Source organism: Argentina silus (genome assembly GCF_951799395.1).
Source record: "Argentina silus genome assembly, chromosome: 1".
Taxonomy (NCBI): domain Eukaryota; kingdom Metazoa; phylum Chordata; class Actinopteri; order Argentiniformes; family Argentinidae; genus Argentina; species Argentina silus.
In genome coordinates, this window is record NC_139655.1 from 25,002,669 (window position 1) to 25,024,329 (window position 21,661).

Sequence of the window (21,661 nt, forward strand, 5' to 3'; positions counted from 1 at the left end):
TGAGATATAGCCCGTTCGAACGGAACTCCAGTCAGTGCAGCAGAGGATCCTCTTTGGGTGCAGTGAACCTGTCCATCCAGAGTTTTCTGCTCTTAGTTATCATCATCATCATCATAATCAGGCAGGCCTTTTCAAATCAACCATATAATGTCAGCTAAATAAACCAGGCCATTCCCCCCCCTCCATCAGTAAAGCCCTGTACCACTTGTAGAGCCTTAAATTTCCTACCAGTGGAGTGGAAGATCCAAAGCCTGACACACCCTCAGGCTCAGCACTAGAGGAAGATGGATGGAGGCCATTATGTAAGCCAGTGGATGAGGGGCAAGGTGGACTTGACTCCTCCTAGATTAACCTGAGAAATAATGCCCGGTATTGTCTGGTATTTGAAAAATATGCGTCTGTGTTAAATGCATACATATACTGATAAATAGGGGTGCAGGCAAATGTAACCACTTGTACCTCTCTAGCCTAATCTGGATATGTTGAAGAGGTGAATTTTTCACCTCTCCTGTGAGTAAACTTAGTGTAGGGGAAGGACTGAGGGGAGAAAGCTACTTGGTGTACAAATAACTCCAGGAAAGAAAAACTATTGGCCCAGTCATAGGGCCTGAATAAAAAAAAATATATGAAAAAAAACTACAAATGAGAAATGTTGCATGACATCATCACGAAAGGACGGACCAAACACATGTATCAGAAGTTTTTTCCTTTCCTCTTTTATGAATGATAAGTCAAACAAAACCACTTCCATACAATAATACACATTGTTTACAATAGCTTTACACTACCAACAAACAGCAGTAGTAGTTATTCAGCAAAAAAGATGCTTGTATCAGAATCAGAATATTGCATCATCCATTACGAAAGGACCCCTTTTTCTCTGATTCATTCGTCGTCAACGATATACATTATACATTTTGTTTGTTTAATTCACAATGTTAGATAATCAGAAATGTATGTCTGATATCTGCCGGAATAACCTACTGATTAGACAAGAGAAATAATCCCAGGAGGAAATATATATATTAAATGATTCAGGCAATCGCTGCAGCATACTCAAATTCCTTTTTCGTTCAAGATGGCGGGTGACGACTCTGGAATAACGCTGGGTCAGCCTCATCTTTCTAGACAAGATCTAAATACTCTGGTGAGTGTTTATCTTTTTGTTACAAATACTATGGATAACTATGGTACAGTGCCGCTGAAGTGGATAAAGAAATACGAATGAGTGAGTTGTTTCGGAGGCCAGGAAAACTGGTTTTGAACCGGCACATGATAGCAGTAGCCTGGCAAGCGAGCTACTGTCGGTGAACGGCGTGGGGATGATGGTCCCGTTCTCGTTCTAGTAATTCATTCAGCTCCGTACAGTGACGACGGCAGTTTCCTCATGTTATAGTTAGGCTAATCATAGTGACCTCCAGCTAGCAGTGTATTGGTTGTTTACATGTCGTTGTCGGCCAAATAAAACAGCTGTCCAGTTTATATCAGCTGCCTGAAAATGCCAATGTTGGACAGGAAATGTGTCTGTCGCAATACTGACAGCCTTGAAGCAAGGCTAAACCATTTATTTAGCTTAGCACTTAGGCATGCTAGTTATAGCTATTGAGCACGGTTTCTTTAAATATACAATCTTGTCATTTATACACTTGTCAAAGGTTTTTAACGTTTTGAATGGCAGAAGTTGCCATGGCACTGTCACCTGATCGCCCTTAGTGCGTCAACTCGCAGCATCCCAGGCTCTTTGAATAGAATAATGATACCTCGGGACTGTAGTCTGTTTTGTCAGACTCCTCCCTTGCCATTGCTCATATCACAAAGGATATGTATAACAGCATCAGTGACTGTTTTCAATGGCTGTCATTTTTTAAACTTTTTTTCCCTGATTGACAGTAGTAGTAGACAGTAAAATATAGGTAAATAATGTGTGTGTGTGTGTGTTCGCTAATGATGACTATCTCTCTCTCTGTCTGGTGTTTTCTTTCATCAGGATGTGGCCGTACTGACTCCACTCTCTCAAGAGATCATTAGCAGACAGGCCACCATCAACATTGGTGAGAGAACAGAATGATATTCCCCAATAATAATATAATATTAATAACAGCCTAGTGCACATTCCTCTTACCCCCCTAGCGTTCCCCAAAATACCCTTTCTGACCTGTGCCCACCATTTCTACAACCCTCTTTAGGCACCATTGGTCATGTGGCCCATGGCAAGTCCACAGTGGTGAAGGCCATCTCGGGCGTGCACACTGTCAGGTTTAAGAATGAGCTGGAGAGGAACATCACCATCAAACTAGGCTATGCTAACGCCAAGGTAAGCAGCGGAGTCCCTATAGGTCAGTGTGATGCTGGGCTTTTGATCGTTGTTCAGGCCTGGTCCACAAAAGACTCTCGGGTCCCCACCACATTGTTTTCAGATCTGAAGGAATCGGGACAGCCAAAATTTGTGAAAGCCCAACCTAGCCTTCCGATCAGATGGGTGATGTCCCTCTACTGACCTGTGACACCTCTTTTCTTCCTCCCCTACCACCCCTCATATTTTTCTTCTATCCCCAATTTCTTCCCCTTCCTCCTTTCCTCTCCCTCTGCCTCCCCTCCTTTCCTTTCCTCCCCTCCTCTCCTTTTCTCCCCTCCTGCCTCCCCTCCTCTCCTTTCCTCCCCTCCCATCCTTCTCCCCTCTCCACCTGCCTCCTCTCCCAGGTGTATAAGCTGGACGACCCCAGCTGTCCTAGGCCAGAGTGTTACAGGTCGTGTGGCAGCAGCACTCCTGATGAGTTCCCCACAGACATCCCCGGCACTAAGGGCAACTTCAAACTGGTCAGGTAAGAGAGACACTGACTGGCCTGGGGGCACTAGGCACAGAGGAGGATGGAGCCTCGTTCCGATGTCCGGAAACCTAGCCTCCGTTCCTCCCTTGAGGTAATCGCTGATTTGACACTGCTCGATTGGTGAAAATGATGGAGGGGGAACCTCGCTTTTACTCATTCAGGCCTATCAGATCAGTGGTTACTTCCAGGAAGGGAAGAGGGAAGGCCTTATAAACAAGGCCAGAGTCGGCAACAGCCACACCCATGACTTCTTGCTGGTGTCAGTGGATTGATAATCTCTCATGCTTTAAGGACTTTCAGATGGTAACATGCCTTTCTCTGTCCCTCTCCTTCTCTCTCTCTCCACCCTGGTCAGACACGTGTCGTTCGTGGACTGTCCCGGTCACGACATTCTGATGGCCACCATGCTGAACGGAGCTGCCGTCATGGACGCAGCCCTCCTCCTGATCGGTGAGATATGCCCACTGAATAATAACCACCAGTCATCTATCAGTAGGCTCATCCCTCTCTCAGTAAGCACCGGCCTTAAGCCAGGGTTACTCTGGATGAAACGATACGCCGCAGACTCGACTCGCAATTTTATAGGCTAGCTTTTACTGACCGCCTGCACTCTACGTAACAAGAACTTTCGGACATGTTAGATAAATTCAGCCTCAGTTCACCAAGTGTGAGTGGTGCTCTGACCAGATGCAAGGTATGTCCCAGAGTAGCCGTACGTGCGTGACTGAAAAGAGAAAGCGTTCATTATATCTCTTCTTAGTCACCCAAGTATCCCTTTCAAAATTCACATTGAAATCCGTACTTTTCAATAAAACCTATATTTTCCCCCAACCACAGTCTTTAATTTCCCCCTTGTTCCAAACTATTACTGTAGTTCCCCAAATACTGCCAGTTCAGTACAATTTGGCTTGACTGGATTGTTAAATGTGAGTGGTTTTGGTTAGATTTTGCTTATGGCCTAGCCGCCGCCTGGCTTTAGTGTGAATGGAATCCCAGTGAATGGGGGACTTGCAGTAGTCATCTCTTTCTTGTGTACTATCGATCTGACCTCCGCGTCAGTAAACGGATCTGTTGAACCTGATGGAATTACAGCACAGAACCTGGCTGCTGTTCAGTGGGAGCAATCAGGATATAATGTGTTGAAAGGGAGAAGGAGGCACTGCCTGAAATGGCACAACAAGAACACAGATTTTTCATTTTCCACTTCCACTAAATTGTTTCTATGTTGTGCCGTACTGAACACGATCCCCTGCTCTCATGGTTCTTCACTTTAATGACACTCCTCTGTTCTCTCCTGCCCTGCCCCACCCCCTCCTCTCTCTCTCTCTCTTCCAGCGGGTAACGAGTCATGTCCTCAGCCCCAGACGTCAGAGCATCTGGCAGCTATAGAGATCATGAAGTTGAAGCACATCCTGATTCTGCAGAACAAGATCGACCTGGTCAAGGAGAGCCAAGCCAAGGAGCAGTATGAGCAGATCCTTGCCTTCGTACAGGGTATGTACACTGTCACTCACCTGGCCATTTTCTCAACACAGTTAACTTTGTGTGTCTGTGTCTGTGTGTGAGTATGAGTGACACCTCCCTGCCCCTTTCCTTGAGACACTGACTATGTTTACATGCACACAATACTCTGATTATTGCCCTCACCCCGATTAAGACAATATTTAGATGTAAGCTGTTTACATGATGTGCAAAAATAAATATTCCCCTAATATTTCTGTTTACATGCAAATGGTGCATACTCACTTAGTGGGTGAAGACATCAAAACAGTTGTGCTCTGTGGTGGAGTGAGGTGTGTGTGTGTGTGTGTGTGTGTGTGTGTGTGTGTGTGTGTGTGTGTGTGTGTGTGTGTGTGTGTGTGTGTGTGTGTGTGTGTGTGTGTGTGTGTGTGTGTGTGTGTGTGTGTGTGTGTGTGTGTGTGTGTGTGTGTGTGTGTGTGTGTCGGAACCTCTGGGGATGCATGGCAGTTGTGTTATAGAAGCTAGATGGCTGTGCTGAGTTACGCATCATCGCGAGCAACCAGCTTGATTTGCACAAATGCATAGTTAAGAAGTTTTCTTCTGCAAAGACATGGTTTTATCTGTTATACAATAATCTAATAGGAGGAGGAGGAGGCATGCGCCATTGGTTCATACTGTCAGGAGATACTCTGATTGAGAATTTGGAGAAAATATGTATTCATGTCCTAATGGTCCTATTATAATCCGACAAATAGCGAGAGAGCTTTATTCAGAGTATTGCCGTATTGCGACTAATATTGGATTATTAGTGTGCATGTAAAAGTAGTCAATCTGTTGAATATCTCTACGCCTTTAAAGTGTGTGTGTGTGTGTGTGTGTGTAAAGTCTCCATCTGAACGGAACTTGTGTGTGTAACCATCTCATCTGTTCTCTCTCCCTGCAGGCACAGTGGCAGAAGGCGCTCCCATCATTCCTATCTCTGCCCAGCTGAAGTACAACATCGAGGTGGTGTGTGAGTACATCGTCAAGAAGATCCCAGTGCCCATCAGAGACTTCACCTCGGAGCCCAGACTCATCGGTAAGAACACACACACACACACACACACACACACACACACACTTACAAATACACACACATTATAAATTCTATATATTGTTTGTGTTTCAGTGATCCGATCATTTGACGTGAACAAGCCAGGCTGTGAGGTGGACGACCTGAAAGGGGGTGTGGCAGGAGGCAGTATTCTAAAAGGCGTACTCAAGGTAAGACTCACCCCCCTCAACTGGCTCAAAGCAAAGACAATTGCTCTGATGATGGGAACACCTTTTGAGGCTCACTTTTACTGACCTCTCCCTCTCTCTCTCTCCCTCCCTCTCTACCTGCAGGTGGGCCAGGAGTTGGAGGTGCGTCCAGGTATCGTGTCCAAGGACCATGAGGGGAAGCTCATGTGTAAACCCATCTTCTCCAAGATCGTCTCTCTGTTTGCTGAACACAACGACCTGCAGTACGCAGCACCTGGAGGCCTTATCGGTAGGACCATGTGTGTGTTTGACTGTATGCAAACTGTGATCGTGATGTAACGGGAGATTCTCGTTTGTGTCGTAAAAGTTTAGGGGCTAGTTTCCGACATGAATTAAGTCCTGGACTAAAGACCATGAGCAGAGGAGAATTTCTATAGAAAGTGTTGTCCAGTTTGCATGGCTTAATCTGTGTCCAGAAAACCACCCCTTGGTCTGTGTTTGCATCTCTTGGTCTAATGTGTGTGTGTGTGTGTTCCAGGTGTGGGCACCAAGATCGACCCTACACTGTGCAGAGCTGACCGTATGGTGGGTCAGGTGTTGGGCGCAGTCGGAGCACTGCCAGAGATCTTCACAGAGCTTGAGATCTCCTACTTCCTGCTCCGGAGGCTGCTGGGAGTCCGCACAGAGGGAGACAAGAAGGCCGCCAAGGTGGGCAGTGCATCTTTAGAGCAGAATTGTACCCTGTAATCCAGTGGTTTTGTTGTTTTTGCATTCGTGCATAGTAGACACATTCACACAAAAAAATGTTTTAAGATTCCCCCGTTAATTCAGAAGATCATTAGAATTTTCCACCCACCTTCTATTAAACAGCGCAAGAGCTAGCGTGTGCTGCTCTCTGGGAATCACTGGCGTTGTAGAGCAGGGTCAAAGTGCATAGTCTCTTAGTGACGTATTTTGACGCGGCTATGAGACTCTTCTAGGAAGTAAAGGCAGACCGTGTGTTTTGATAGCTATGATACAACATACACTAAATGATAATAGTTTGAGACGGTGTGCATCGAGGATTCACTATAAATACACATGAAAATTGATTACGGGTAACATCTCCATTTAATGCTCATGGGCTGTGTGTCTCTTTTTTGCCCGTCATGTCTTAGCTATTTTTTTTGTTTGTGTGTGTGTGTTCGGCCCCGCAGGTCCAGAAGCTGTCCAAGAACGAGGTGTTGATGGTGAATATTGGCTCGTTGTCGACAGGCGGCCGTGTGAGTGCCGTCAAGGCTGATCTGGCTAAGATAGTACTGACCAACCCTGTGTGCACGGAGGTCGGAGAGAAGATCGCACTCAGTCGTCGTGTGGAGAAACATTGGCGGTGAGTGTGTGTGTGTGTGTGTGGGGGGGGGGGGGGGGATGAATACAACTATATTCATCTCCTAGGGGCACCTGGTTTCAAGGCTGAAGTGGGTACAACTCACTTCTCAGGTTGCCATCGAATTGCTAGCTTTTCAGTGGCGTAGCTGGTTAACATCGGGTATTTCGGTGGTGGCAATACAGAGGATGCAGGTTCGAGAGTAATACTGAAGCAATACTGTTAGCAGCAACTTGACGCCTGTCACAAGTACATAATGGCACGATTTGGTTTATTTGACGATGGTCATAGAATAGGAGATGGTATTAATGCATTTCACACTGTGGTGTGTTTATAGTAGAATGTTAAAAACACTAGAAGGCAGCACTCCTTTAATTTAACTGATTATATGGGGAGCGCCATGTAGTCAACTTTCTTCATCTACTGTGATTTTGAGTGGACGTAAATCAAATGTTGGTGATTCACTGCCACCTGCTGTGCTGGTATGTCATATCAACTCAGCTCCAGTATCTCAGGTCAGTCGTTTATTGACACCAGTAGATGGCGTCATGCACCTAAAAGTAATTTACAATCTATAGATAATCCTATTGAAGAAGACCATGCGTTGATGCAATTGTCTGATGCCTTCCCAGTTTATAGAAAGTTCCATAAATCCAATGAATGGGAAAGATAGCCGGTGCCTTTTCTAGGGCATCTCTATGGCCATGTCTGCAAGCTCACACTGTCTACTGTTTACTAAAAGTATCTACTACATACTAACCATACTATTATGTGTTTAGTAAAATGTATGCAGTAAGCAACGCATTTTAACATATTACAACTTATTCATACTGGGAAACTGTCATCTGTAGCTCAACCATGTTGTTCATGGTAATTGGTTTAATTTGGTGACTGCCCGCCTCCCTTACCTGCTCCTTTTGAATTGTGGGACTAAAACAGAAAAGGAATTCTTGAATAGTGTGCAGTGAATTCATACTACACCAAATCTCGTATGACATCCTGGCATATTATACAGACTCAATTTCGGTACATTTTGCATTCTGCATTGCATTCTACATTTTGCATTCTTTCTCATCTTGCATATTGAAAACGGCTACTAAATATGTTGCAGTATGAGCATTCAAACACGGCCTAATGGTTTAGAATTCCTTTATTGTTCCTCATCATACTCATGTTATTGCTCTTCCCCCTCTGCAGTCTGATTGGTTGGGGCCAGATTAGGAGGGGCGTGACCATCACACCCACAGTGGACGATGACTGAGAAACCAATCAAGAAGTGTGTGTCACCATGGCGACTTTCCTGCAGACCAGAAGATACACCCATCACACTCTTTTCATACAATGCAGCCGATGTAGGGGAAGGGAGGAATCAAAAGGGGTACATCTCAATAGTCTACAGTGGCCTCCTGACTCTGTCTCCTCTCCTTCATCTGCACCCATCTCACATAATTGGTGAAAGCTTTGACCTGTGTTTTTAGGTGAGTGCAGATGAAGGAGTGGAGACAGAGAGGAGGCCACTTTAGATTACTGAGATACACCCCCAGGGAGGGGTACAGGGCTGGTGCTGGATTTTAAGAGGAGTATCTCCCAAAGCAGAACTGGGGCTTATTCAGTTTGATGCACCGCTCACAACGCTACAGATAGAAATGCACTGCATAGAGCTGATATGATTCCTTATAAATCCTGGCTGAGTCTGTTTTAGATGTTGCATTTCTATCTGAATGCTCTATTGTGTTGCACCCTCCTGAACAAGCCCCTGGTCTGGTTTCTATATGCTACAGACAGGGAGGAGAAACGCAGTGCTCTGTGTGCTGTGCTGTCAACAGCTTTCAGTGGAATCTAATAAAATACATTTGGAACAAATGCATGTGTGAGTGTATTTTTGTCCTGTTTCTTGTCAAACACACATATTTTCTATTGTAGAATGCACTGAACAGCTGAATGAAATACCAAACACATAATGTACACTGAAGGTCACAGAGGGGCTCCTACACCCAGATGAGGCGACCCCCCCAAGCATACTTTGTTGGTTCAGATATTTTCCTTTCACATTGTCCTTTACAGCACTTGCTGCCGCAACTGGTGAATGCATAACCAGGACAGCCCTGTACAGCTCAGCTGGGTGAAGTGTTATTAGGGTAATACAGAAAACATAAATTGTCTAAGAATATGAGATTTTACCTACAAAACCACAAGACAAATGGCTGCCGTTTATTATGATAATATAATCTGAATATTTATTGTACAAGTTCTCATCGAATCTACAACCTCTCGAGTTGTGACCCAAATCTACCTTCATATTTATCCAGTTCTACAGAGTTAATGGCTGTGTTCCAAAATGCGTTCTTGCACCCTATCTAGAGCTTATACCGTACTTGCTAAACGCTCTAGATAGAGTGCAAGAACGCATTTTGGAACACAGTCAATGTGTGTTTACTAAGGGAGTTCCATCCAAACTTACTTCCGCGATGACACACCTGAGGAGCACGAGATATCACGCGTCATCATGAAGTGAAAGTACTAGTACACTTGCCAAGGACAATATCGCGCTCCCAGGTAAAATATACAGCAGAAAGTGCAGTTTGCGTACAGACAGAATTCATGTGCGACGATTAGCCTGTCATATTGTAAAGAGATGTCTTGTTGTTTTATATGTCTTGTGAATAAGGTGCGATAAAGAGACAGATCTCGCACTGTTTGCGTCTGCACTGTTTGCGTTTGCGTGTGCACTCGTTATTCATATAAAAAAAAAATCAAAAGTCTGGTCAGTCAAGATTATGATTATAGTATCTGTGTGTGCACTTCTTGCATGATCGAGCGACTGTATCATATGCCGTCTTATATTGTCTGTATAGTTGTGCCTTTTGAAATAAACTGTAGGTGTATCATTTATTATAATAGATTACTGTGCTGTCCCTGTGGCCGGCTGCTCAGCTGAAGAATGGAATCTCCAGGTACGTTGGTTCATGTCTGGATTGAAGTTAGCTGACTGCCTCCTGTCCATTACAGCATAACCAATGATATAAATTAGAGCTATTGCGCTGTTGCAGAGTTGCATATTACCCCCCAGTATTATAATGAATGGATGTTAGTAGAGGCCAGCCTATATGGATGTCCTGGGGTAGGTTAGGGCAACTTCTCTAACCATCATAAATACATCACCCAGGATTCATACAGTGCCTTCGGAAAGTATTCAGACCCCTTCACTTTTTCCACATTTTGTTGTGTTGTAGACTCAATTTAAAATTGATTAAATTAAAATAATCAATACCCCAGAATGACAAAGCGAAAACAGGTTTTTAGAAATTTCAGTACATTTGTTAAAATTGAAGTATTCAGACCTTTGCTATGACACTCTTAAAATGAGCTAAAATGCAAAAATGTCATCAACAAATCGCTCATTAAGTTGAATTAAGTCCATCTTAATACAAGGATAGTAGTTCATGGAATTTTGAAATTAATATCTTTGTTTTTGTAGGGTCTCTGATTTGCATAGGAATCAATTACACACTGTGTGGATCAGGTTGTCATTACAAACTGAGCAAATGGAGAGGAACAAAACTGCTCAGGAATGCGACCCTGAGGCCTGGGGGAGACTTACAAAAATCTACAAAGTTGAATGGTGGAGGGGAAAAAGCACAGTTGATGGGACAACATCGTCTCACTCTACAAAATTGGTCTATAACCAAGTGACCAAAAATAATCCCTTAATGGAAAATAATCTCCTGTCCATAATTGTGTTTTCAACAATGAATTCAAGCAATACAGCAAAGAAAGTGGCTGGAAATGTGTTTATTAGTTTTTTCCAATGCAAATCAGAGACCATTTAAAAACAAAGATGTTAATTCCAAAATTACATGAACTATTATCCTTGCATTAAGATGGACTCAATTCAACTTACTGAGTGATTTGTTGATGACATGTTTGCATTTTAGCTAATTTTAAGAGTATCATAGCAAAGGGTCTGAATACTTATGTACATGTTTTGTTTCTGATTGGCCAGATGCCCAGCGGGGGCGGGAGGCAGGGCAAAGGCGTTCGCCCTTTGACCTCATCATGAACCAGATTCGCAGGAAGCGAACGGCTACTGACAGGAAGTCCTCCTCAGGCCGTTTCCTCTCTCGCCCCTCGGATGGCGGAGGGATCCTGGAGGATAAAGAGACGGAAGAGAGGGAAGAAAGACAGGGAGGAGAGGGAACAGGTGAGAGGATGCAGAAAGGGGGAAAAGGAGAGGAAAAGAGAAGGAGCAGTTTAGGGGAGGGGAGAGGAGAAAGAAAAAGGAGATCCAGCGTATCAAGTGTACGTGGTGTGTGTGTGTTTGAATATATGTCTGTTATGTATATGTATATCGTTAAAGTTGTTTCATTTATGGTTGAGAAGGTAATCCCCTGAATGACCTAATGATTGATTACATGATGTGTATTTGATGTGTCCTACAGTAGTTCCTGTTCCTGACTCAGCAGACCAGGCCGAGAGTGTGTGTGATATGGGGTGGGGGCGTGTGTGTGCCTTTCTGCAGAGGTTGGGGAAGAAGGCGGACACCAGGAGTCTGAGTCTGGCTCACTGTGATCTCACTGCTACAGACACACTGGAACTGGGTGAGTACACAGTCACACACACACACACACACACACACATTCACACACACAAACCTGTAGTTTTGTCTCTACCTCACTCTGCCCCCCCCGCTCTCCCTCTCTCCCTCTCTCTCTCTCGCTCTCTCTCAGCAACGTTGCTCCCATGCTTGTCTCTATTGGAGGAGATGGACCTGTCTTGGAACGACCTACTTGGAGGATCTCTGAGGGCGTTGACCACTCACCTCCAGAATGTGGGTGGGCTCAGAATCCTGAGGCTCTGCAGCTGTAGGCTGAATGCTGATGATGTCACTGCTCTAGGTGGGGCTTAAAACAGTGATGATGCACAAAGTGATTCATGTTTATTTTATAGGATAACTTAATCTGAATGTGTGTGTGTGTGTGTGTGTGTGTGTGTGTGTGTGTGTGTGTTTAGGTGAAGCCATGGAGTGTGTTCCTGTATTGGAGGTTCTGGACCTTTCCTGGAATGTTGGTGTTGGGGGTGGGGCTTTGCAAGGCATCGTGGGTAAACTCCACCCAACCATGAGAGAGCTTCATCTTGTGGCCTGCCAGCTCACTGCAGCTGACGCCTCTGTTCTGGGTACACACACACACACACACACACACACACACACACACACACACACACACACACACACACACACACACACACACATAGTGCTATTTACGCCCCAACTTTGGGTAGGAGAGAAAACACTCTTCACCCTTTGAATACTTTACTGCAGTCCTCCTGGTACTCCTGGCAGTGGCCAGGTGTGTTAGTGTTAGGAAGGAGCAAAAACCTGCACATCCTGTAACTATCCAGGACCAGGAGTGAAGAACACTGCTCTATTGGATCCATAATGAGGCAAGCCAATTGTCCACTTTGGTGTCCTGAACTAGGGGGACTATGTATAAAATATGTTGTTCTTTCTAAATGGTGAAGCCAATATTTATAATATAATAAAAATATAATATTTAATACCCTAAACTAAAAGCTGAAAAATTGTGCTTCATATGTACAGTGGGGGAAATAATTATTTGATCCCCTGCTGATTTTGTTAGTTTGCCCGATTACAAAGAAATGAGCGGTCTATAATTTTTATGGTGCTTTTATTTTAACAAATAGAGACAGAATATCAACAAAGAAGTCCAGAAAAAACACATTATATAAAGTTATAAATTCATTTGCATTTGATCGAAGGAAATAAGTATTTGATCCCCAAGCAAAACATGACTTAGTACTTGGTGGAGAAACCCTTGCTGGCAAGCACAGAAGTCAGACGTTTCTTATAGTTGGTCACCAGGTTTGCACACGTCTCAGGAGGGATTTTGATCCACTCCTCTTTACAGATCCTCTCCAAATCCTGAAGGTTTCAAGGCTTTTGCTTGGCAACTCGAAGCTTCAGCTCCCTCCACAAATTTTCTATAGGATTAAGGTCTGGAGACTAGCTAGGCCACTCCATGACCTTAGTGTGCTTCTTCTTGAGCCACTCCTTTGTTGCCTTGGCCGTATGTTTTGGGTCATTGTCATGCTGGAAGACCCATCCACGACCCATCCTCAGTGCTCTGGCTGAGGGAAGGAGGTTCTCGTCCAAGATCTTATGGTACATGGCCCCGTCCATTGGCCCCTCAATGCAGTGAAGTCGTCCTGTACCCTTAGCAGAGAAACAACCCCAAAGCATAATGTTTCCACCTCCGTGTTTGACGGTGGGGATGGTGTTCTTGGGATTGTAGCATTCAGCATTTCTCTCCCTCCAAACACGAAGAGTCTAATTTATGCCAAAGAGTTCAATTTTGGTCTCATCTGACCACATCACCTTCTCCCAAGCCTTCTCTGAATCATTTAGGTGTTCATTGGCAAACTTCAGATGGGCCTGTACATGTGCCTTCTTGAGCAGGGGGACCTTGCGGGCACTGCAGGATTTCAATCCGTTACGGTGTAGTGTGTTACCAATGGTTTTCTTGGTGACTGTGGTCCCAGCTGCCTTGAGATCATTACCAAGCTCCTCCTGTGTAGTTCTGGGCTGATCCCTCACCCTTCTCATGATCATCCTTACCCCCCGAGGCAAGATCTTGCATGGAGCTCCAGGCCAAGGGCGATTGATGGTTATTTTGTATTTCTTCCATTTTCTAATAATTGCACCAACAGTTGTCTCCTTCTCACCAAGCTTCTTGCTGATGGTCTTGTAGCCCATTCCAGCCTTGTGCAGGTCTACAACTCTTACCCTGATGTCCTTTGAATGTTCTTTGGTCTTGCCCATGGTGGTGGAGAGGTTGGAATGGAAGAGATTGATTCTATTGACAGGTGTCTTTTATACCCATAACAAGCAGAGATTAGGAGTACTTTTCTTAAAGTGACAGGACTAATCTGTGTGCCTCATGGGCATATAACCGGTCTGTATGAGCCAGAATTCTTGCTGGTTTGTAGGGGATCAAATACTTATTTCCTTCGATCAAATGCAAATGAATTTATAACTTTATATAATGTGTTTTTTCTGGATTTTTTTGTTGATATTCTGTCTCTATTTGTTAAAATAAAAGTACCATAAAAATTATAGACCGCTCATTTCTTTGTAATCGGGCAAACTAACAAAATCATCAGGGGATCAAATAATTATTTCCCCCACTGTATATGTGCTATTTTACCCGAACTGATTTAAAGTACAGTGAGTGCATAAATATATTTTATATATTACTGTAACATCTCTGTTGCTCTCCTTCCATCCCTCCCCCAGGTTGTATAGTGACTGGTCTCCCCAGAGTGTGTGTGTTGGATATGTCCTGTAACTCCTCCCTCCTCCCCCCCAGGTTGTATAGTGACTGGTCTCCCCAGAGTGTGTGTGTTGGATATGTCCTGTAACTCCTCCCTCCTCCCCCCCAGGTTGTATAGTGTCTGGTCTCCCCAGACTGTGTGTGTTGGATGTGTCCTGTAACCCTCTCCTGGCCGAGGCAGAGGACGGGGGGTCAGGGGGCATGGTAGGGCTGGCCCCCTCCCTCTCTCACACCCCCTCACTCACCATGCTAAATCTGCACGCCTGCAGCCTGATGCCACACACCCTCGGCATTCTGGGTGAGGGGCTTCTTACTCATGACGTGTGTGTGTGTGTGTGTGTGTGTGTGTGTGTAAGGGGCACAATAAAACATTATGTTGCTTAATAACAAACATTAATAGGAAAACATTAACAACGTGGAATCTGCTACAAGAGCTGATGATGTTTGTCTAACTCCTTTGTTTCCCCTAGGTGGTTCGCTCCGTGGCCTCCCCTCCCTGCGTGCATTGGACCTGTCTGGTAACAAAGGCATGGCCGGAGGGCTGTCTCTCCTCACCCTTCATCTGGCTCACCTCACACGCCTAGAGAGCCTAGACCTGCACCTCTGCTGTCTCACACTCACAGACCTGGACGCCCTCAGTGAGGCTGTGTGTGTGTGTGTGTGTGTGTGTGTGTGTGTGTGTGTGTGTGTGTGTGTGTGTGTGTGTCTGTGTGTGTGTGTGTGTGTGTGTGTCTGTGTCTGTGTGTCTGTGTGTGTGTGTGTGTGTGAGAGAGAGAGAGAGTGTGTGTGAGTGAGTGTGAGTGTGTGTATGCTTATTGATGTAGAGCATTTCCCCCTGTGTATGTATACATAGGTGATATACATAAGTGAGTGTGTGTTCATGTAAATTAGCCTCTTGGTTTGTCTTCAGTCCAGGCGCTCCCCTCTCTTCCTGAGCTGACGGAGCTGGATGTGTCCTCCAACAAGGCGGTTGGGGGTGTGATCAGCGCTCTTGTCCTCGTCCTGCCACTGTCACAGATGAGGCGCCTCCCACTCAGTGGCTGCAGCCTGAATGAGGAATCGTTCACCACACTGGGTACTTGACTAGTGCTGCCTGGTACATGTAAACATCCCAGAGCATAAACACGGCATACCAAACATGCTACAGTCCTGGTGTAATGTCTTCTATCTGTGTGTGTGTGTGTGTGTGTGTGTGTGTGTGTGTGTGTGTGTGTGTGTGTGTGTGATACAGCCCTGGCCGTGCCGTACCTGCAGAGTGTGGATGTTTCTTGGTGTAAGGTGGTGGGTGGGCGACTCTCTCTGTTGTTGGACTCTTTGCAGCCGTCAGTCATCCAGGAGCTCCATCTCAACAGCTGTGACCTCACCACTGACGACCTGCTTCAGCTGGGTAACACACACACAACACACACACACACACACACAGAGTATTGTTGCTGACCATGTGCATCCCTTCATGGCCACAATTTACCCATCTTCTAATGGCTACTTCCAGCATGATAATGCACCATGTCACAAAACAAAAGTCGTCTCAAACTGGTTTCATGAACATGACAATGAGTCAGTGTTCTTCAGTGGCCTTCCCAGTCACCAGATCTGAATCCAATAGAACACCTTTGGGATGTAGTAGAATGGGAGATTCACAGCTTATAAGTGCACCTTAAAAATGTGCAGGAATTGCGTGATGCAATCATGTCATCATGGACCAGAATCTGAAAGGAATGTTTCCAATATCTTGTGGAATCAATGCCACGAAGAATTGAGGCTGTTTAGAGAGCAAAGGGAGGCCCTACCCAGTATTAGTATCGTATTCCTAAAAACGTGCTTGGTGAGTGTATACACATACACACACAACCAACCACACTACATTCATGTGCTCTAATCTGTCTTTCTCTCCCTCTCAACGCTTTACCTACTGTCTCTCCTCCCTCTCTCTCTCTTCCTCCGTCTCCACCCCCTCACTTAACCACCCTCTCTCTCTGTAGCTGCTTTGTGTAAGCGTGGCTGCTTCTTGTCTCTCCGTGTATTGGACCTGTCCTACAACGGCGGGGTGGGGGAGGGGGGCTGGGCAGCCTTCTTCGGAGCCGCTGCTGGGGGTCTGGGGTCACTGGAGGACCTTGACCTTAGCCTGCGACCTTCCTCCTCTGCCCCCTCCTCCACCTGGCTGTCCTCCCTGCTCTCCGCCCTGCCACGCCTACCGGCCCTGTCTCGACTAGCCGCCCAGCGGTGGACCATCACACCTAAGGGGAGGGACCAGCTTAACCACACCCTCAAGAAGAGGAGTGTCCTGTTAGAGTGGGACACGCCCGCCCCTGCTTCATTGGCCAACCGGGATGTCCCAGAAGAGACACACCCCGAGGAGTAGAGAGAGAGAGAAAGAGAGAGAATTGGGTGCTTACTTTCCACCCTGTTCTCCTTCCCTGTCCTGTACCTATGGTCAGGTGGTTCAGGAGGATTGAATGAATGATTTTATATAAGCACATTATGATGGTCAGTTATATTTCAACACCTTACTTTTCACTCTTTCTTTTATATTGGACTTCAATGAGATTCTTTGGTTACTATTTCAAACACCATGCACTTTCACAACACATTTCACAACGCAATGCTAAACCTTGAATTCACTGATGTTGGTCTGTCTGTCTGTACTTTTAGACTTTGCACAGGGACTACTGACCAAAATCAACTTGTTTAGCTACCTCTGTCACTTTTGTCACTGTCTTTAATTGATTGCTGTTGATTGTCCATGTTAAATGTATGATGTAAATAAACTCATGAATTGCTTCCCTGATAGTTACCATAACTGTTACAGTGTGGGGACTAGAGAGGTTTCTAACACACTACTGCGTACTACTGTGACATTTGTACACAGACACTCTCTCTTACACACACACACAATGAAAAGAGCCTGCAGGTAGGAGAAATGTATGTATGTTAGAGTGTTAAATAAACAGTAAAGGATTCCTGCTCCTGCCTAAATACTCTTACTCTGAACCTAGATGAATAGTGATTCCATCGTAAGCTACTGTATCTGCTCTGGGAACCAAATGAAACTTGCTGTCCATAAACCATCTAATCTTACCTTATTTCATTCTAAACATTACTCAGGACAGACAACCCAGGTCAAGTGACATAAAATTGTTTATTTGATACAAACAGTATTAAACCACAGTTAAATGAGGATAGCTGCTTTGGTAATAGTGTAGCAGTGCCTCAAACAATCCTGCTGATAAAGTATTTGAATTGGATAAATAACATTCTGGGTGATAGGACGGTCAGGAGTGACCAGAGGCTAGCAGGGCTAGGGGGACCGGGGCCAGGGGGGGAGCTGGCTGGTCCTTGGTGTGTGAGGGGGCCAGGGCCTGGGTTAGAGCAGGGTTGGGGTTAGGGCCAGCAGTGAGAGCCAGGGCAGCGTTACTGGCTGGGTCTCCGTCCAGGCCGTAGCTGGGCGTCCAGTAGTAGTGCCTCCTCAGACCGTGGAAGACCTCGGCCAGACACACATGGCCGTCCACCTCGTACACGCTCACGTCTGTCTGATCCGCCGACAGACGACCACTGGCCAGCAGATCACTGAATGCCTAGAGGCAAGAGTGAGACAGAGAGAGTGAGTGTGTGTTTGGGGGGGATTTTAATACCTATACACCAAGGATGTCAGGGATAAGGGTTATAGTGTGTGTGTGTGTTACCTGACAGACGGGCTCGTCTAGCCGGTTGCCCCAGATGTAGATGTGTGTGAGTGTGGCGGTAGTCTGCATGGCTCGAGCCAGAGACACCAGACCCAAACTGCCTATGTTGTTACTAGGGATGGACAGCCTGAGAGAGAGAGAGAGAGAGAGAGAGATGGAGATAAAGAGGGAGAGGGAGAGAAAAGAGCCAAACAAATCTATCACTCTTATCCTTACCACTGTGAACAGTTATAGTTTTTGTGAGTGATTCACACTATGGTTTAGGAGTACAAGGGGTGTGTGTGTGTGTGTGTGTGTGTGTGTGTGTGTGTGTGTATATGTGTCTCACGCTCTCAGGCTGCAAGTCGGCAGGGCGATAGCCTCGCTTAGGTACAGGGCTCCGTCGTCTTCGATCCGATTGGATGACAGGTCCAGGATCTCCAAGGTTCCGTTCTTTTTCAGGACCTCTGCTAGACACTTCGCCCCGTCACGTGTCAGACGGTTACTGCAGAGAGAGGAGAGAGTGTGTGTGTGTGTGTGTGTGTGTGAAAATGGGAAGTTCATGTGTGCATAGACTGCATACCTGTGTGTGTGTGATGTGAGGTGTTGTGCTGTGTGTGTGTGTGTGTGTGTGTGTGTGTGTGTGTACCAGCGCAGGTCCAGGTATCGTAGACTGTAGTTAGTTCTGAGGGCCTCAGTCAGTCTCTCCAGACCAGAGTCAGTCATCTGCATCTTGCCGAGGTGGAGCTCCTGGAGACACTCATTCACCACTAGCATACGAGACATGTGGACCGCTGACTCCTCCTGAGAGAGGAGATCGAGAGAGACAGAGAGAGAGGTTGGAGAAATATTGTCCATCTCTACCTGAGGACTGGACAGCAGGTGTGTTGACTGAGTTGTGTGTGTGTGTGTGTGTGTGTGTGTGTGTGTGTGTGTGTGTGTGTGTGTGTGTGTGTGTGTGTGTGTGTGTGTGTGTGTGTACCTGGTGGCTGAAGAGCAGGGGTCTGCTGATGTTGACAGAGCGAAGACTCTTGTTGCTGTTCAACACAATGGCAAATGCTATCACACTCTGTGTACCCTACAGAGAGATACATGAAAACACCGTATGAGAGTGTGTGTGTGTGCGTGCATGTGCATATGTGTGTGCGTGTGTGTGTGTGTGTGTGTGTGTGTTACCAGGTCACAGTCGGCCATGTCCAGCTCCTGCAGTGTCGTGTTAACCTGTAGCATGCTGGCGAAGTGCATGGCTCCTCTGTTCCCTATCTTATTACCAGTCAACCGCAGGGAGAGGAGGACATCATTATACTGAAGAGAGAGAGAGAGAGAGAGAGAGAGAGAGAGGTGTATTGTATAAATGACAGTCTATGATGTATTGTAATCTAAAGACTTTCAATATACAACAGCTACAGTACAGGAAATGGATCTGAAGTGTGTCTTTACGAACATGCAGACTCTTGGCGAGGCGCTCGGCCCCTTCTGTCAGTATGTTGTTACACATCAGGTCCAGAGAGCGCAGGGCAGTGTTCTCCTGTTCAACACAAACAACACCGTTTCACTGAACCCAACCCAACAGCATTGCAACAACACACATGACATTCACGTGAAGGTCATCAGGTAGCTCCAGGTAATTAGTAGTTGCCCCTAATTGCAGATCTAGGATCATCTTATCCACCACTAATGCATAAGGAGGAAAATGTTCAATCCATCTTAGATCTTAGGGCAACTTTGTTCTTTTTAGGGGGAGGGGATTAGATGTAGAGCCTGCAGGGACTCTCTCCTTGTCTCCTCTCCTTCATGACAGGTTGACCGGTGAAAGCCAATTCACAGTAGTCACCAGCCATACTGCTTTCACCATCCCTGGGTTTTCAGATCAGTGCAGACGAGGGAGAGGCAGGAAGGGAGCTGTCTAAGACTATTGAGACACAGCCTTGGTTCTTCTCAACTACAAACGCCATGGGACTTGTTTACCTGAATGAGGTCAGCAAGATAATCCGCCCCTGTATTTGTGATGTTGTTGTACCTGACATCCAGACCTGTCAATCAAGAAAAAACACCTGAATTTGACAGCTGCATTTCTCAATACAGTGGTATGTCTCTGTCTTCGTTTCCTTCCCGTCATCTGCACTGATCTGATAACACAGGATGGGTGTCAACTAAGTGGGGATGAAATTTGTCCCTCCAGTCCCTCATCCTCTGGTTGCTTACCTGTTCAGTGCAGATGTGGGGAGAGGAGCCGGCCACTGTCTTGTCTTGAGATGCAATCATGAAACTGTGAACTGCTGTCTAACTACTCAGTTCTCACCTGTCACTGACTCGTTTTTTCGGAGAGTTCCTGTGAGAGCGAATACATCGTCGTCGGTCAACTTCTGAACCCGTTTCAGCCGGTCGTTTCCAGTCAGTTTGATGGTGATAGCTCTGCAGAGCAGACAGGTCGGGATTCAGAAATTGCATCGCCCCCTGTCCATTCAAGGTATAGGCTAGCTAGCTAATAGCCGTTGCTAAACAACACATCTAGAGACAAAAACTAGCTAACAAAGTAGCTACTTCACTTACCCTGTCTTCCCTTCAGTCTCTTGCAAAACTTCTAAGATGTACCGATTAGTTTTAATTCTTTTTTCTATGCAGATAGAAGAGTAAACCTCTGTAATACTAACCATGGCGAAATGGTATCTAACAAAAGTCAACAACTCGCTGGGAGGTTTGTAGTTGCTATGGAAACTAGAAAAAGAAGTTCCAGAAGAAACGTCGTGACCTTGCAAAGTCATATTTTGGTAGTTTAAAGATGGTTTGGACGATCAACAGACAGATAGATAGATAGATAGATAGATAGATAGATAGATAGATTTGCTGGGAAGTTGAAAGAAAGTGAGAGTCTCATTTTAGTAGCAGATAAAGTTAAAGATGGTTTGATTGGTGGGTTGGATGGATGGATGAATTGATAGATGATAGATATATCGATGAGAGAAGGTTAGATAGATGAGAGAAAGATAGATGTATAGATAGATAGATAGATAGATAGATAGATAGAGAGGATAGATAGATGAGAGAGGGTAAGTGTAGAAAGATGTTCTTCCCAGGGAGTTTTTCCGTGCCATTGCGCCCTAGATTTTTCTCCCCTCTGGAGTTTTTTGCCTGACTTGCTTTTTGGGGGTCTATGGTTTGGTGTTAGATCATATTGTTTGTATTGTATTCATTGTTTATATTGTTTAGTATTGTTCTTGTTGTGAAGCACATTGCAACATTTGTCTTTGTAAAAAGTGTTATACAAGGTTAATCAGTATGGGTTAGGTAGGTTAGTTATATAGAATGTTGTAAGGTTGAGTAGTGGACTGGGTGTAGAATTGGTTAGTTAACCGGATGAGCGTTTTTGGAGTTACAAATAGGTATCAGAAAACGTTTTATCACGGTTGATGAAGATTTTCTGGGCAGTTGAAAGAAAGTGAGATTGGTTGGTTTTGTTGGTTGGTTGGTTGATTGGATTGAGGATGAATGGATGAGAGAGGGGGATATAGAAAGATCAAAACAATGAAGAGGTTAATGAGTATGGGTTATACTGAGTGAGCCAGTAGTCACTGGTGAAAGGAAGAAAGGATGATGCTAGGTAGTTGAAAGGTTGGAAAGATAGTAGGTTAGATAGACAGTATGTTAGAAGGTCATAGATAAATAGATAGATAGGATGAGCCTGTTTTTATTATTTGCACCTTCAAGTTTGTAACGTTTAAAAAGTTTAATAGGTATCAAAACCAAAAGTCA

At 45.3% G+C, this 21,661-nt stretch overlaps 3 protein-coding genes across 4 annotated transcripts; 2 read left to right on the top strand and 1 right to left on the bottom strand.

Annotated features, from left to right (window-relative positions):
* The first annotated feature begins 1,069 nt into the window (after window positions 1-1,069).
* eif2s3 (eukaryotic translation initiation factor 2, subunit 3 gamma) lies at window positions 1,070-8,754 on the top strand. The gene is made up of 12 exons (XM_083677844.1): window positions 1,070-1,147; window positions 1,988-2,051; window positions 2,187-2,314; window positions 2,701-2,822; window positions 3,184-3,278; window positions 4,164-4,322; window positions 5,233-5,367; window positions 5,458-5,552; window positions 5,676-5,820; window positions 6,070-6,239; window positions 6,728-6,900; window positions 8,095-8,754. Exons 1-12 carry the CDS (start codon window positions 1,079-1,081, stop codon window positions 8,156-8,158), a joined length of 1,419 nt encoding a protein of 472 aa, XP_083533970.1. The 5' UTR covers window positions 1,070-1,078; the 3' UTR covers window positions 8,159-8,754.
* A 640-nt stretch (window positions 8,755-9,394) lies between these two features.
* On the top strand, window positions 9,395-17,086 carry lrrc31 (leucine rich repeat containing 31). 2 transcript variants are annotated; one of them, XM_083669330.1, is made up of 11 exons: window positions 9,395-9,453; window positions 9,799-9,851; window positions 10,901-11,098; window positions 11,337-11,495; window positions 11,625-11,792; window positions 11,908-12,072; window positions 14,356-14,544; window positions 14,717-14,884; window positions 15,157-15,321; window positions 15,478-15,633; window positions 16,229-17,086. In XM_083669330.1, exons 2-11 carry the CDS (start codon window positions 9,839-9,841, stop codon window positions 16,606-16,608), a joined length of 1,761 nt encoding a protein of 586 aa, XP_083525456.1. In that variant the 5' UTR covers window positions 9,395-9,453; window positions 9,799-9,838; the 3' UTR covers window positions 16,609-17,086. The 2 variants fall into 2 exon arrangements, with proteins under 2 accessions (XP_083525456.1, XP_083525457.1); XM_083669331.1 differs by having other exon boundaries at window positions 11,340-11,495.
* Window positions 17,087-17,515: 429 nt separating this feature from the next.
* On the bottom strand, window positions 17,516-20,570 carry lrrc34 (leucine rich repeat containing 34). Its single transcript, XM_083669777.1, has 10 exons — window positions 20,462-20,570; window positions 20,211-20,323; window positions 19,877-19,941; window positions 19,353-19,436; window positions 19,085-19,213; window positions 18,891-18,986; window positions 18,558-18,712; window positions 18,258-18,413; window positions 17,930-18,056; window positions 17,516-17,821 (listed from the first exon to the last, which is right to left on the bottom strand). The coding sequence occupies exons 1-10, from the start codon at window positions 20,563-20,565 to the stop codon at window positions 17,519-17,521; spliced, it is 1,332 nt and encodes a 443-aa protein (XP_083525903.1). The 5' UTR covers window positions 20,566-20,570; the 3' UTR covers window positions 17,516-17,518.
* Window positions 20,571-21,661: the final 1,091 nt, after the last annotated feature.